General features: G+C 43.3%; 1 protein-coding gene across 1 annotated transcript in view; it reads left to right on the top strand.

Moving 5' to 3' along the window:
* Positions 1 to 13,302, top strand: part of plxna1b (plexin A1b) — a 185,363-nt gene that overhangs the window by 128,324 nt on the left and 43,737 nt on the right. Inside the window, exon 11 of the mRNA XM_070840141.1 lies at positions 11,304 to 11,400. Coding sequence (XP_070696242.1) covers positions 11,304 to 11,400 — 97 coding nt within the window. The remainder of the gene's footprint in view (positions 1 to 11,303; positions 11,401 to 13,302) is intronic.

Genomic DNA, 13,302 nt, shown 5'->3' with positions numbered 1-13,302 from the left:
TGATTCCGTCCGTATTGACGGGCAGTCTTCAGGTGCTGGCACACAGTAGCAAGTTATTTGTGAAGGCAGGGCTAATTAGCTAGCAATAGGGTTGTCTCTCCACAGAGATGTCTGTTTATTGACTGTTTATTGTAGCTGCAAGGCCAGTGCTAATCAGCAGCAAAGCCTAGCCCCAGCCAAAAGCTGAATTTCTCCATTTGATGTCCACAAACCAGACATGCTAGCAGCAATTAGCCTTGGGCTGTCAGCGCTTAGCCCTTGTTAGCAATTAGTTGTGCCAACTTGACTGCACGGTCAGATATCGATGCAGCACGTGCATAGAGTCTACATGGGACTGTAGTTAGATTCAGTGGATGAAAAAGATGCCAGCTGCATGAACTTGCCATTAAAGCATAATTCAAACAGGCCTGAGCTTATGAGCATAATTATGTGTCATGAATTATTAGGATGAGAGTCTTATTATAGCTCTGAAGCAGTATTTCAAAAGAATGAGGGTCTTAAATATTAGTTTATCCGTTTATAGACCTTCATATCTGTACTTTTCATGCGCACCCGTCCATGTTTGTTCCCACTTTGACAGTGTTCAGGACCAACTTAATGAATCATGTATGACTCTGCAGTAGAAATAGACTTCATCTGCTATGCTGCGTACACACTGCTGCCTCGGTTTGTAGGCACACAGCTATGGGAATAGGGGTTAATCAGAGTGAGTGCGTGTGTGCACATGTGCATCCTTCAATATGCCTTAGGCTATGGATCCCAGGATAGCTGTGTATATGTGTGTTTGAGTGTGCAGTTTCATTATACCATTCCAAGAAGACAGTTGGAGGTGGGCTTGCTAATCAATGGGATAAACAGAGGGGTGCTAATCCACAGTTTAGCCTTGTGTTTGAGACACACACAAGTGTTTATCACCGTGTCAGACTGCCAGACAGTCACTCACCTGTTGTTGCAAAGGTGAGGACAAGTGCAAGGACAAGGTAGCTGTGGCAAAAACCCTTTAAAGTCATAAAGGAGAGGAAAGGGGAAGAGACAGGACAAAATACCTTGCGGTGAAGAGGACAGAGGAAAGGATAAATGTAAAGGAGTAGAGGAAAGAAGGATGGGGAAAAACCAACAGGAAGAGAAGTAATTCTAGATAGCACTGGAAATGGCAAAAAAAAATGGAGATGAGAACAGGCAAGACAGACTAGGGAAATTGGAGCATAGTAGACAATTTTAGGTGAGATGAATGGAGAAAAGTGAGAGGGAGAGTGATATTGAAGAGAACAGAGAAAGGGGAGGAAAGAGATGAGAGGGCGAGAGGAAGAAAATCAGCTCAAAAGTCTCTCCTGAGGCCAGAACCCATTCTCCTCTCTTTCATACAATATCATCACACTATCCAAAAGAAGATAACCAGCCACAGGATATTCAGGATATCCACCGTCGGCTCATGTTTAAACTTTAGTTTCCTATACTTTACTCCTTTTACCATGACCTTAATAACTCAATTCTTTCATATGCTATCCTCTAACAGGAGGCTGTCAATAACCTACTGTATATGTGACACACGTGATATATGATAGTGTAACATCAGCTCCTTACTAACCTCGTTGGGTATTGACTATCCATATCTGCTTATGGGGGGAAAAATATGGGTGCTATGGTATTTCTGTATAAGGTTACAGGACATACCATCTGATCCCAAAGGGAAAAATGCAAGAATAGCACAAGACATGAGAAAGAATGCAGTATTGGAAAAAGATTTGTTTTTGTAAGCAGAAACATGAAAGAAGAAGGACACACAATATTCACTGTGTTAAGACTTTGAAGAATCATGCATTTAGGGTAAATATTTGAATTTGCTCAAAGCGCTAAATTTTGCTGTGTTGAACTTTCAAAAGGTTCATATTGTGAAAAATATGGTTCGTCACGCACTTTCCCTTTCTCACTTTTGAAGTCGGGTACTGCGCCAAACCTAATTCAGCATTTTTCGAACTTGTAAAAGTTGATGAATTGGCAGATTGTTCAAGGTCCTATAGCAAGTTAATTGGAGGAAAACACGGATCATTTTTTAAAAAAAAAGAGACCTCTCCATGTTTCTCAGTGCCAGACAAACCCACATTACCACTGACACATACGGAGCCATCCGCCAGGCCTTATGGTAGCAGTTAACTCCGGTCAGCAGCAACCAAAACAACAAGCTGGTGTCTACATTGGTTCCTTCCGGTTTTCTGACCTGGCCCAGGCAGTTTCCTGGTGTGTGTGGCCCAATCAGAGGCTGAAATGTGGGTGCAAAGGCCAATAAGATGCTGAGCTGGGCTGGGAAGCTGTGCTCGGAGCGCCAGAGGGGTCGAGGGAGCGAACAAACACATGTACACACAATGCTTGCACACAGAAATGACCACACTCTGGGGTCAGTGAGGCTGATGGAGCACAGCTGGACGTCGATTGAAGGCCGAGGTTGAGGGAAGAGAACTGAACTAGTCGAGACTTTTCTTATTATTATTATCTCCCCCTGTTCTTAGCTTTTTGCCCATTTGTACTTCAGTGTCTGCCTATCTCTCCCTGTTTATCCCTCTTTCTTGTTTCTCCCTGGAGGGCAGGAATGAGAGGACTGATAATATCAGCACGGGCCTTACACCATTACCTTCCGTCTGATAAACCACTCGGCCACTCCATCACCGTCTTTCTCTCACTCCTTCACCAGTGAGGAAAAAAAATCAGACACGGGGGCAGGAGGATAGGGTGTGTGTCTGTGTGTTATTCGTCTGTGTGTGGAGAGAGCAGCTGTTTGTTAAAGGAGAAATGGAAAGTATCAGGGGTCCTGATGGCATCCAATTAAGGCAGATAAAATGATGATGAATTGCAGTTGGGCAGCAGAGACGGACGCTCCTGTGTGTGTGAGCTCACACACACACACACACGTACAGGAAGAAAGACGGCAGAAGGAGAAAACGGGGAAGGCAGCCATACAGGAGGATGGAGAAGAAAAAGAGAGAAGGAGAGCTGGGTGAGGAAAGAAAAAAGAAAGGAAAGGAAGTTTGGAGGTTTTGACACTGGGAGAAGAAGAGAGAGCAACAAGAGAGATGGATGAGGAGGAGGAGGGGGAAAGAGGGCAATGAGATTGTTGTATCTCATGTAGAGAGACAGAGTTTGGAGGAGAGAGAGGACAAATAATCTGCTCCCTTCTGATGGGAAATGAGAGAAGGGTGGCAGACAAGAAAGATGGATAGATAGATAGATGAATGGATGGATAGATGGAGCAAATAGAGGTCTAGAGAAGAGGCCAAACGTGTCTGCAGGGAGAGCTGTTAACACAACCCACACTGGTCTAATAGTGTCACACACCCCTACATAGTGTGTGTGTGTGTGTGTGTGTGTGTGTGTGTGTGTGTGTGTGTGTGTGTGTGTGTGTGTGTGTGTGTGTGTGTGTGTGTGTGTGTGTGTGTGTGTGTGTGGAGAGACATGAAGCACAGTGCTGATGCAAACTTCAGTCTTCTGACTTTTTGATGACTTGCTTGGAGTTTAAGGGATTTTGTTAAAAGATGTAGCTGAATATTAAACTAAAACTTGCAAATCATATAGAGAAAAACTTTCATTTTCAATAAATGAATAAATTACACATGAAACGCACACACACACACACACACACACACACACACACACACACAGGGCTAAAGGTGGCAGAGACGAGGCTAATGAGGGCCTAGGTGCTGGACGGTGGAGGGTAGGTGCAGCGGAGCATGGTACAGCCCGGTCTGGCATGGCCTGGCACAGCTTAATGAGATATAAACACTAGACCTGCCACCGCAGTCAGCCACAGCACACACTGACACTGTTTTAATTGGCTTGCTGACTGTGTTTGTGCGCGCGCTCGTGAGTGTGTTTTCAACGTGCAGGTGGATTGAAAGTGCATGGGAAATTCACTGGAATTTATTTTGTGGACCATTTGTTGTTTCATTACTTTATTCCTCTGAAATGTGATACCTCATGCAGCCCTGATCAGGTTCTGGGGCACTACGTTTGTTTGCATCTTATATTCGTGTCTGTCTTTGTGTGTGAGAATGAATCATCTTAATTGTTGGTTTGTTGATGATCACTTATCTCTTTGTTTGCTTGATTACTTACTTATTTATACAAGTGTATATAAATTAGTGGGTGTTTGCTGTAAGGGCGGTCGCGAGAACTCAATGAGATTTAGTGTCCTGTGCATTTGTGTGGGCGCACACAAATATACACACTGCCTAGTTAACGGTCTATTTATGTTTACTCTCAAGCAGCTGAAAGTTCATATACAATGCCCTCTCTTTCCTCTCATGCATTCCTCCATTCTCCAACATGCCCCCTCCCTCTCTGCAAATCTACCTGTGTCCATATCTACCTCCTCCTCCTCCTCCTCTGTAGCCTCCTTCCTCTTCATCTCTGTCCCGTCATTGGCTCGCTGCCTCTCCTCCCCTCTGACAGGTGAGGAGCAGATCTCCCACGCTCCTATCCTGGATAAATAAGAATTAATTGCTGCTCTGCGATCAGCATATGCCAACTTCTCCACCCCATCCTCCACCCCACTTTCATCCTCCATTTCTCATCTCTGTCTCTCTCCTTGTATCCCTGCAATCTGTTTACTCTAAATCTTCTTTCTCTCATAGCAGTGCCCCACCCTTCAGCGTGTTGAGTTCTGTGTGATGGATTGATGGGAGAGAGAAGCAGTAAAAGTGATTGTTACTGTAAGATTCTTCTGCTGTTAATCTGATGAGGAGAGATGAGAGAAGGTGACCAGAGCAGAGGGAAGACCTCTGTCTGACTGTGGCTATTTTAAACCCACACAATAGACTGAAACCCCTGAAACACAGACATGGTTGGCTGATAACCTACAGCCTTTTAATCTGCTATGCTACCATAGAGTTGATCGATTGAACCAAGTCCCACTTCCACACATATAATATTCCACAAGAGCTTTACCACTTGGCGCTGGAATGTGTGTTGCCCCAGAAAAATTCATCAGCAGTGACAGCACCTTACTTGATAGCACATTAAAGTATCAGAGATTAAAATAAAGGTGTAAAGAGTCAGTGCAAATAATGCATTTGGCTGGTATCCCTTTTATTAATTACTCGAACTTGACAGGAACTCTGTGGAATCAATCAGGGAGTGTATCTAATACTGGTAATGGGTAGATCTTTCCAAAAAATCATCTGGCACACAAGGTGTGATTTGTCACATGTTTCAGTGAACGTGAATCACTTTGAAATAAAAATAAGAACCAGAAAATAAAAATCCACTCTAAAAGCACGCAAAAGTGTATACAGTGCCGTCTCTTCTTAGTTTGTTTGTCGATCTGTGAAAATGTTTTACAGTAGTTTATGTGTGGCAGATTGTGTGCTTCACAGATGGTGAAGCACTGCAGTCATGGCCTGCAAAAAAAGGCTTGTGTGATAGAGTGGTGGAGAGAGTGAGGAGAGAATGGCCACCAGGAGAATGGCACGAGTTGACAGAGGGAGAAAAAGGGTGAGGATATTGAAAATATGGACGTTTCTGCAAACGACCAAAAATGAGGCTTTTGTCCGGGGAGAAGTCCGGTAAGCTTACACAAGCTTAATGCGTAGGCTGGAAAATAAGAAACACTGGCTATGGCAGCATTATTTTTCCCTCAAGCCAGCACTTTTCTCCCCCTCCTCTCTCTCTTTTTCTTTCCATCAATGAAGAAAGTATGTGTGCGCGTGTGTATGCACACGTATGTTTGTGTGTGCAAAAGATAAGCTGGGTAACTGGGTCCGGCTGTGCCTTCCAATCCTGTTAGCATTAGCGATTAGCACTGGCTAACAGGCCCTTATTGTGAGCGAAGGATGATTCCACGCCGCCTGACCCCACACACGCAGTACACACACATACACACTCCCTAAGCTATAGGAAGGATTACCACTTGATCCTTGATTAGGAAGCCATATCTGTCTGGGAGTTGTGTGTGTGTATGTGTGTGTGTTTAAAAGGCTACTGTTGTGTATACATCTTTAGGTTGACATACACTGCTTGCTGCGCCTTATCTAGACTGGCAAAACACATTTCACTGGGACCAGCATCCAATCTGTGCCCTGTACTTTTCTTTAGCACGGCTCCAATGTGACGTCTGTTAAAAGTGCGTCACCAAACTATTTAAAATTTGGAATAATGTAGATTGAAAAACGTGTTATGTCAGGTCATACTTGATAACTGTCGTCATCACCTTGAGAAAGAGCGAGGCAGAGAGGAAGAGAGGAACCTGTTCGATGCCAGGTATAGGCTAGCCCAGGGCTAGTTTGATATTTTTAGCCATTCAGCTTGCGCACACCATCAAAATGACTAATTATCAGGCTGTGACCCTCACAGAAGGTATCTGTGTTACCTCATACCTGCCTTCCTTCACCCCTCCTTCTCATTCCATCTATCCTTACCTCCCCTCCTTCAGTTTTCAGTGGCAGAGGTCCAGCTGTTTCCCTCTGCGCTTTTTTTTTTTTTTGCTATGACAATGTTGTGGGGACAAAGTCTTTCCCCCCACTCTTAATTGGTGATCCATCTTTCAGATTATTTATTTTTTTTAAACAATTTCGCACTTAACTCACATTTGCGCCAAAAGCAGCACAAGATCACTAGCAAACCCTATTTTTCTCTTTATGTCCACTGTCAGTGCATCAAAGGCTGCAGAAAAAAGGGTTCATTCAAAACTGTATCAGGTTTTGGAATTAAATCATCGAATACATAACATAGTCCTTTTGTTTCTCTGTTTGCCTTTTCTCCCTCCCCTTCACACATGCAAATCTTGACCTTTTGAGAGCGTCCTGCTTAATGTTTGCATTTTCATATTGGAATCTGCTGTGCAGTGAATAAACCATGTACAAGGTGTGTGTGTGTGTATTCCCCGAACTGTGCATTGTGCAACAATGCTGGTTCAGTATGAAAGTTTAATAAGCCTTTGGTGCAATGAGGGGAGATGAGCTTTGGATCATAACCTAACCTTTCCTAGCCCCCCCCCCCCACCCTCTACTGCCCATTAAACACACATACACGCACATACACACTTCTCCCTAACTAAATATTCATGTTTGTTGTTGAGTAAAGGTACATGCCCAAGCGGATCCCAGTATCCCCTCCCTCAACACTCACCCCCTCTTGAGGATGGATGTGCAAACACAGACACATAACTGTAACATGGATGAAAAAGGTGGGGAAGAGGGCAGGCAGTGTTATTGTTTCAGCTGTCAGCACCTCCACACCTCCAGCGTGCGTGTGGTGCAGGACTTGTCACGGCGTAAAGTAGGGTTAAAAGGTCCACACGCATCTATCATCTATTTCTCTATCAGCGGAATTGGCCCCTGCCAGGTGATTCAGAGGGGGATCAGGCCCTGCTCTGATTGGCCGTTCCGCAGAGAAGCGGGGATGGAAGTGGAAAGAAGCTTGACCCTGTCCTTTACTGTGGCCTGTCTTCTGTCCTGAAGGGATATAACAGAGCAGCAAGAAAAGACAGACACAGAAATAGAAAAATGGATACAATATACAGCCTACAACACATTTGGCAGTGAGTTAAATGAAGAGAATTGTCTACGAGGTCTTGTTGTCTCACATTACATGTCTCTGAATTGATGGCTTGACTGTTCTTACTTCAATCCACTACTGGAAGCTGAAAAACAGTAGGTATGAGACAGGACTGAAACCTGATGAGTTGTGGAAAAACACCCAACCCATTCAGCACTGTACATATCGTATATATATATATATTAAAAAAAAAAGGCCCAAATTGCCTGAAATCCTTAAATGATATTTCTGTATCCTGTCTGGTGAGCTGCCTCCGGGCCACCTGAGGAATGCATATCCTGGATCTGCCAACTTTTTGCTCTGGTTTGGTCCACTAATCCTTAACAGAAGAAAATCTGGGTCTCAGTTAGCTTGTATGGCCTCCTGCGCTAGAAGAGCCTGTCCAACTTTTAATATGAGCTGGCATAGTTTTGATTGTGTCATCCCAGCCAAAGAAAACAATTAACAAGCCCTTATCTTAACAAGCAGTCACAAAATTCACTGTGATACAGTATAGCTTAATAGAGCTTTATTGCTGCTTGTGGTTTGTGTTTTAACTGCCATGCTGTTTCTGAGGCATGTGTGCGACGGTGGAAAGCCTACCTGTTGTCTTGTGTTTAAGTCTGATTGCCAAGAGAATAGTTGCTCAGTTTTAAACAACTTCATCGGCTTTGCCAGTTGCCAAATATGAAGCTACCGTTGGCGGAGTAACACCCCTCTTTTTCTTGCTCCGTCTCAATCTTTCTCTCCCTCCCTCACCATCTATATCCCCCTTGCTTCTCCGGCCTTTCAGTCTGTTTTATCTCATCTGTCTCATCTGTTTTTCTCCCCCTCAACATCCACATGTTGGCAGTGCAGTGTCCCCGCGCATCTCTTTCTTTTTTCTTTTCTTTCCTTGTCCCGCATGCATATACACACTCATATGTTCTCTCCATCTCTAGCCGCCAAAGAGGTGCTCTTTTTCCCAGGCAGGCTGGGTGGTCTCGTGGGGGGAGAGGGAAGGAGGGAGGGAAAGATTGAAGAAGTTCATATGCTTGGACTTCAGTGGAGAGAAATAATAGCTGACATCCAAAACATGTGTTGCTGTGTGAGTGTCTTATCTTCCTGTGTTTTCATGTGTTTTTATTTATCACTTTTTATTTCCTGTTTCCTCTGCGATCAGTCTTTGATGCATTCGCTGGCATCCGTCTCTTGGAAACTGTCCCGTGTGCAGAATGTATATTTATAGTACGGTGTGCACATGTGTTTCTGTGGACATGTTTGGTATATGCGATAAAGGAATCTGCTCCATATTTTCTTGTTTGACTGTGGGCGTTCTGGGGGATGGAGGTAAGGGAGAGAAAGTCCGACTGAGATTGATGCGGGAGGAGGTTCGTAAAGAGGTAGAGGGAAGGAATAATGAGAGGGAGAGAAAGAGAGGAAAAGGAGGGGGGGGGGGGGGGGGTGAGAGAGGGGGAGGCAGAGGAATGTGTGAAAAGACCAAGGCAGACATGTCAGGGAACAAATTGAAAATGCCAATTTCACTTTAGCCCCCACCAGCTCAGGCGCTTACAGGCCAGCCCTGGTCTCTTATTCCATGTGTAAATGAATGGTGTCCACAGAATAACACACAATCACCTCTCTCTATCCATCTCGCCCTCACTATTTCTCCTTCACCCTTCCTGCTGCATCATCCTCTCTCCACCTCTTTTCCATACCCACTTTCTCATCCTTCTTTTTACCATCTTTTTCATGGCTTTGCTCCCTCCCTGCACTGCACTCACTCCACCTCCGTCTTTCTGGCTGAACAGCCATTCCAAACATTTTCCAGTCTTTTAACCGTCACTCGTCACTTTCTCTCGCTTTCGTCTGCACTCTGTCCAATATTATTGTGACTTTTCGGATTGTCCTTTTCTTCCTGCCCCAACCGTCCCTTCCTCTTTCTGTATGACCCCATCACAGCAAGTTTAGCCTGCATACTGTGTTGTTTGTCTTTAGTTACCAGGTTCACTGAAGGAGAAGGTACCTTTCTCACAAAACTTGTGTTATCTCAAACTATGTTCTCTCTTCCTCTCTTTCTTTTCAACTCTCCTTTGCTTGACATATTATTGAAACAATCAAAATTGCTCAACTAACGAACTAGTTTCAGCTTCACGAAGATCTACATATAGTGCAGTAGTGCAGTCTAAAGCCTGTGCTACACACATTTACAGAATAACTTTCTATAAAAGTAAGAGTAAAAGTCTTCTGCAGTCCAGCTCCCAGGTGGAGTTCCCTAGGGTTTCCTCTTCAATAGTTCATGGCTACTTAATAAATTAGAGCACCAAAATGTGCCTGAAAACATATTTTGAAAGAATTTCCCTTTAAAATAAACTAGAAGAGAGGAGTAGTAGTTCTTCTGAGATACACAGAGACATCTTCCTTTATTTGGATATCAGCATCTCTGCCTTCAGGGCCCGCTGAATGTAAATCATCCAATCGCAAAAAGTGAAGAATGAATTAATCAGCCATTCACACATTGTGACATTGCTGTGTCCTCTCATTTTCTTATCTTCTCTATGCACATTTTCTTGGTCGTTTCCCCCTCAAATACATTTAAATTCACTATTATTACAGATGTCAAGATAAATCTCACAGTATCACATTGGAGTGGGTGATATCGTGTAGTGGCAAAGTTGTAGCTAGATTCAATCTGTGAGGGCCCCATAGCCTCAGGCTCTGGGCTTTCACATTGGATTTTATCGCCACTCCACTAGAGGAGAATAGTCCTGCAATCTCTCACCCCAAGGCCATTGAAGATAGTGACCATACCAGTGGCAATGAGAGTGACTGGGCACCCTTTGACTGACAGAGGCATTAGGTTAACATGGCCTATCTCAAGTCTTACCAGCTATCACCCTCGCATCACTGCAGCGGTAGCTTCAAAGCAGAGAACATGCAATCTCTTGCTATCTAGCATCTGCTTTGTGTTGTATCAAAGACAATTAATGGTTGGTGTACTTAATAATGCAGAATGTGTCTCGGATTGGGGGTTGCAGGGTTCATGATGAATGAGTATTTGCAGCTGAATGTTTGTTTACCTTCGTGTTTGGCTGCTCTGTGTGTGAGGGGGGAGGAGGAGGGGAGGGTGGGGGGGGATTGAGGAGGCGGCGTAACTTCTAAAGCTGCATTTTATTTGCCGGTGATAATTGTCGTTGATAATTTATTAGTTCAGAGGTTGGGAGGGGTCTCGTAGGAGCTCTTTCTCTGTTATTCCTCAGTTTACACACCGCCATCACATTGCCGCTTTTGAAGCTTGTTGTCTCATTTAAAGAGATTCCATAAAACTGATTATGCCGACGACGAGTCAATTACATTTCAACTCTTATTAGTTCAGGATGCAAAAATGAAATTAGATGAGAATATTATTGTTGGAGAAATATTACGCCTTTCATTTATCACTGGAATGGAATGAGTCACACAGTGATGGGGATTCCAATCTCTTAATCAACTCTGTGCTCTGCCAGGCAGCAGCGGATGTGCTGCGCGTTAAAATCACAATATAGCCTGTCTTTCATCATTCATTTTTATGGCCCTTCAACTGTGTGAGCACCGCAGGGTATGACATTACTACCAGCCACTAGCTGAACAGAGTGTGCTCTATTATTGGCAGATTTTTTTCTCTTTAACCAATTTAATATTTTATTAAAAGACCGAAAATGTCTTACCATGATGTTATTGGTGTGAGAAAAATATTGTTTTAGGTACAGATACATGACTATGAATGCTAACTCTGATGTTGCTGTTTTATATTTCAGTATACCTACGAGGGCAATGACATCAGCGACTTGCCAGTGGATTTGTCTGTGGTTTGGAACGGAAACTTTGTTATCGACAACCCCTACAACATCAAAGGTGAGTTAATGTGGTGTCACACAATATCGACCCGTATTGGTTCTAGCTATTCAATCTGCATCCGCTCTTGGTCTCACAGAAGACTGGGGAGGAGCGGAGTGTGTCATTCAGGAGAAAATACTCTTAAATCTTTAAGTTTTCTTATCAACATGATGTGTCTGAACCTTTAGTGTGAAACATTATAGACTTTAATCCGTCCCATGTGAAAAGCTGCGTTGATTTTGTTTTGTTTTATCTTGAGCCGAGTCATGGCTGATACAGCATCTCAAAAAGGTCCACTATGCCGTAATTTAGTGATTCTGACAAAAACAGCTCCAGCTGCATGGTAAACCATTTAGATTGTGACCAAAACCCCTCAGCCAGTCCACCCCTTGCAACTGGTGTTTTTTGTCTATAAGGGACTCGTTACTTACTGTTACTTCATGTGTAACTCATACATTTGATACATGTTTTGCAAGTGTGAAGATAGAATTAAACATTGCAATTCTAGGACTGAGCTTAAATGCCTGAAAGTTTGCCCTGACACAGGCTTAAGATAGCACACATACACTAGGTCATTAGTATTCACTAATGTAATAATTGACTAATGATTATGTCTGTCAAGTCTCTTTTGTCATTGCAACAGTTAGCAAATAAGTAGTGGTAGCCGTAGTAACAGGCTGACGCCCAAAGTAAGCAGGCGTGTGACAAAAATGATTTATTTTAGTTTGGTAAGTTTTCTATGTAATGGAGCGTTACATTTCAATCTGTTGAACCAAATTGGGGATCTTCATTGTGTGTAATATGCAAAGTGATAAGGCCAATAGATGCAGTGTTGAGAAAGCAAAACCACAATGCTCTACAGTGCCTACCATCACATTTCTGTGTTTTATGTCAGAAGTAAATAATAAAATGATAGAAAGCTATATTATTACACTCCTGTTGTGCAAGGTTTCAGACGTTCACACGTAGGTTGGCATGTATTATACGTGTATCCACTTTTTAAATGGTATTATACAGTACTGTAGAACCACGCCTTGCCCTCCAAACAAAGAACCATGTCGGTAATGATGAAACACATACACATACTCAGTGCACCACTGTGAGAAGAGACAATGAGATCATGTCTGTTGGATATAATTACTGGTAGGACAGTCTTTATAGTGCTGTCTGTATAATTATTGTGGCCTGTACAGCACAGCAGGGGTCTGTAACATTATTCCCCTGCTGTGAGGTAAAGTAACATCATCACCAGCTACCTCTGTGTTCGATACGGCCTGTTGATGACATGCTCAAGGAGTTTTACACAACACAGGGAGCTGCGTTGTCTGGTCCTGTTTATCACTCTTTGATGGTTAAAGAAACGAATAGGAGCCGGGATTTTTGTGTAGTATTTCACATTAGAAGTTGTTACATCTCCAAAGTCTGTGATGCAGTGATCATTGTCATTTTGTCAGTAATGTAAGGTAACACCACAGAGTCAATTTGTTCCATTTATTGATGTCATTCCCTGTAGTCTAAATGTACCAAGCAAGCTGTTGACGTCTCAGATTTCACGTTTCTCAAGCTGCTTGCTATGGCTGGTGTGTTATATGGATGCATTTGTAACATACACCAGACATACAGTATGTGTATGTGCTTAGGGACCCCACTGTAATCCACAATAATGTGGTGTTTATATTCATGGATGCAACATAAAATGCTTTGATAGTCTATGGCCCTCCAAAGGACAAAGTGTTTTCTAAATGGCATCTTTTACAAGCAGCTGCGTAGACGGTGTATAATATCAGCGGCATGCATCAGCATCTATGCATTGTGTGTTATCTTAAGTCTAAATCTACTGAAAGTGCAACTGGAGGCGACCTACCGCCCAAAGACGTCTCCCTCTCTCCGTCTATCTCTCTTCACGGCCAGCCCCCTCCC

This window comes from Pempheris klunzingeri, chromosome 2 (genome assembly GCF_042242105.1).
Source record: "Pempheris klunzingeri isolate RE-2024b chromosome 2, fPemKlu1.hap1, whole genome shotgun sequence".
Taxonomy (NCBI): domain Eukaryota; kingdom Metazoa; phylum Chordata; class Actinopteri; order Acropomatiformes; family Pempheridae; genus Pempheris; species Pempheris klunzingeri.
The sequence above is the reverse complement of the archived record's forward strand: the minus strand, read 5'-3'. Positions and strand labels throughout refer to the sequence as shown.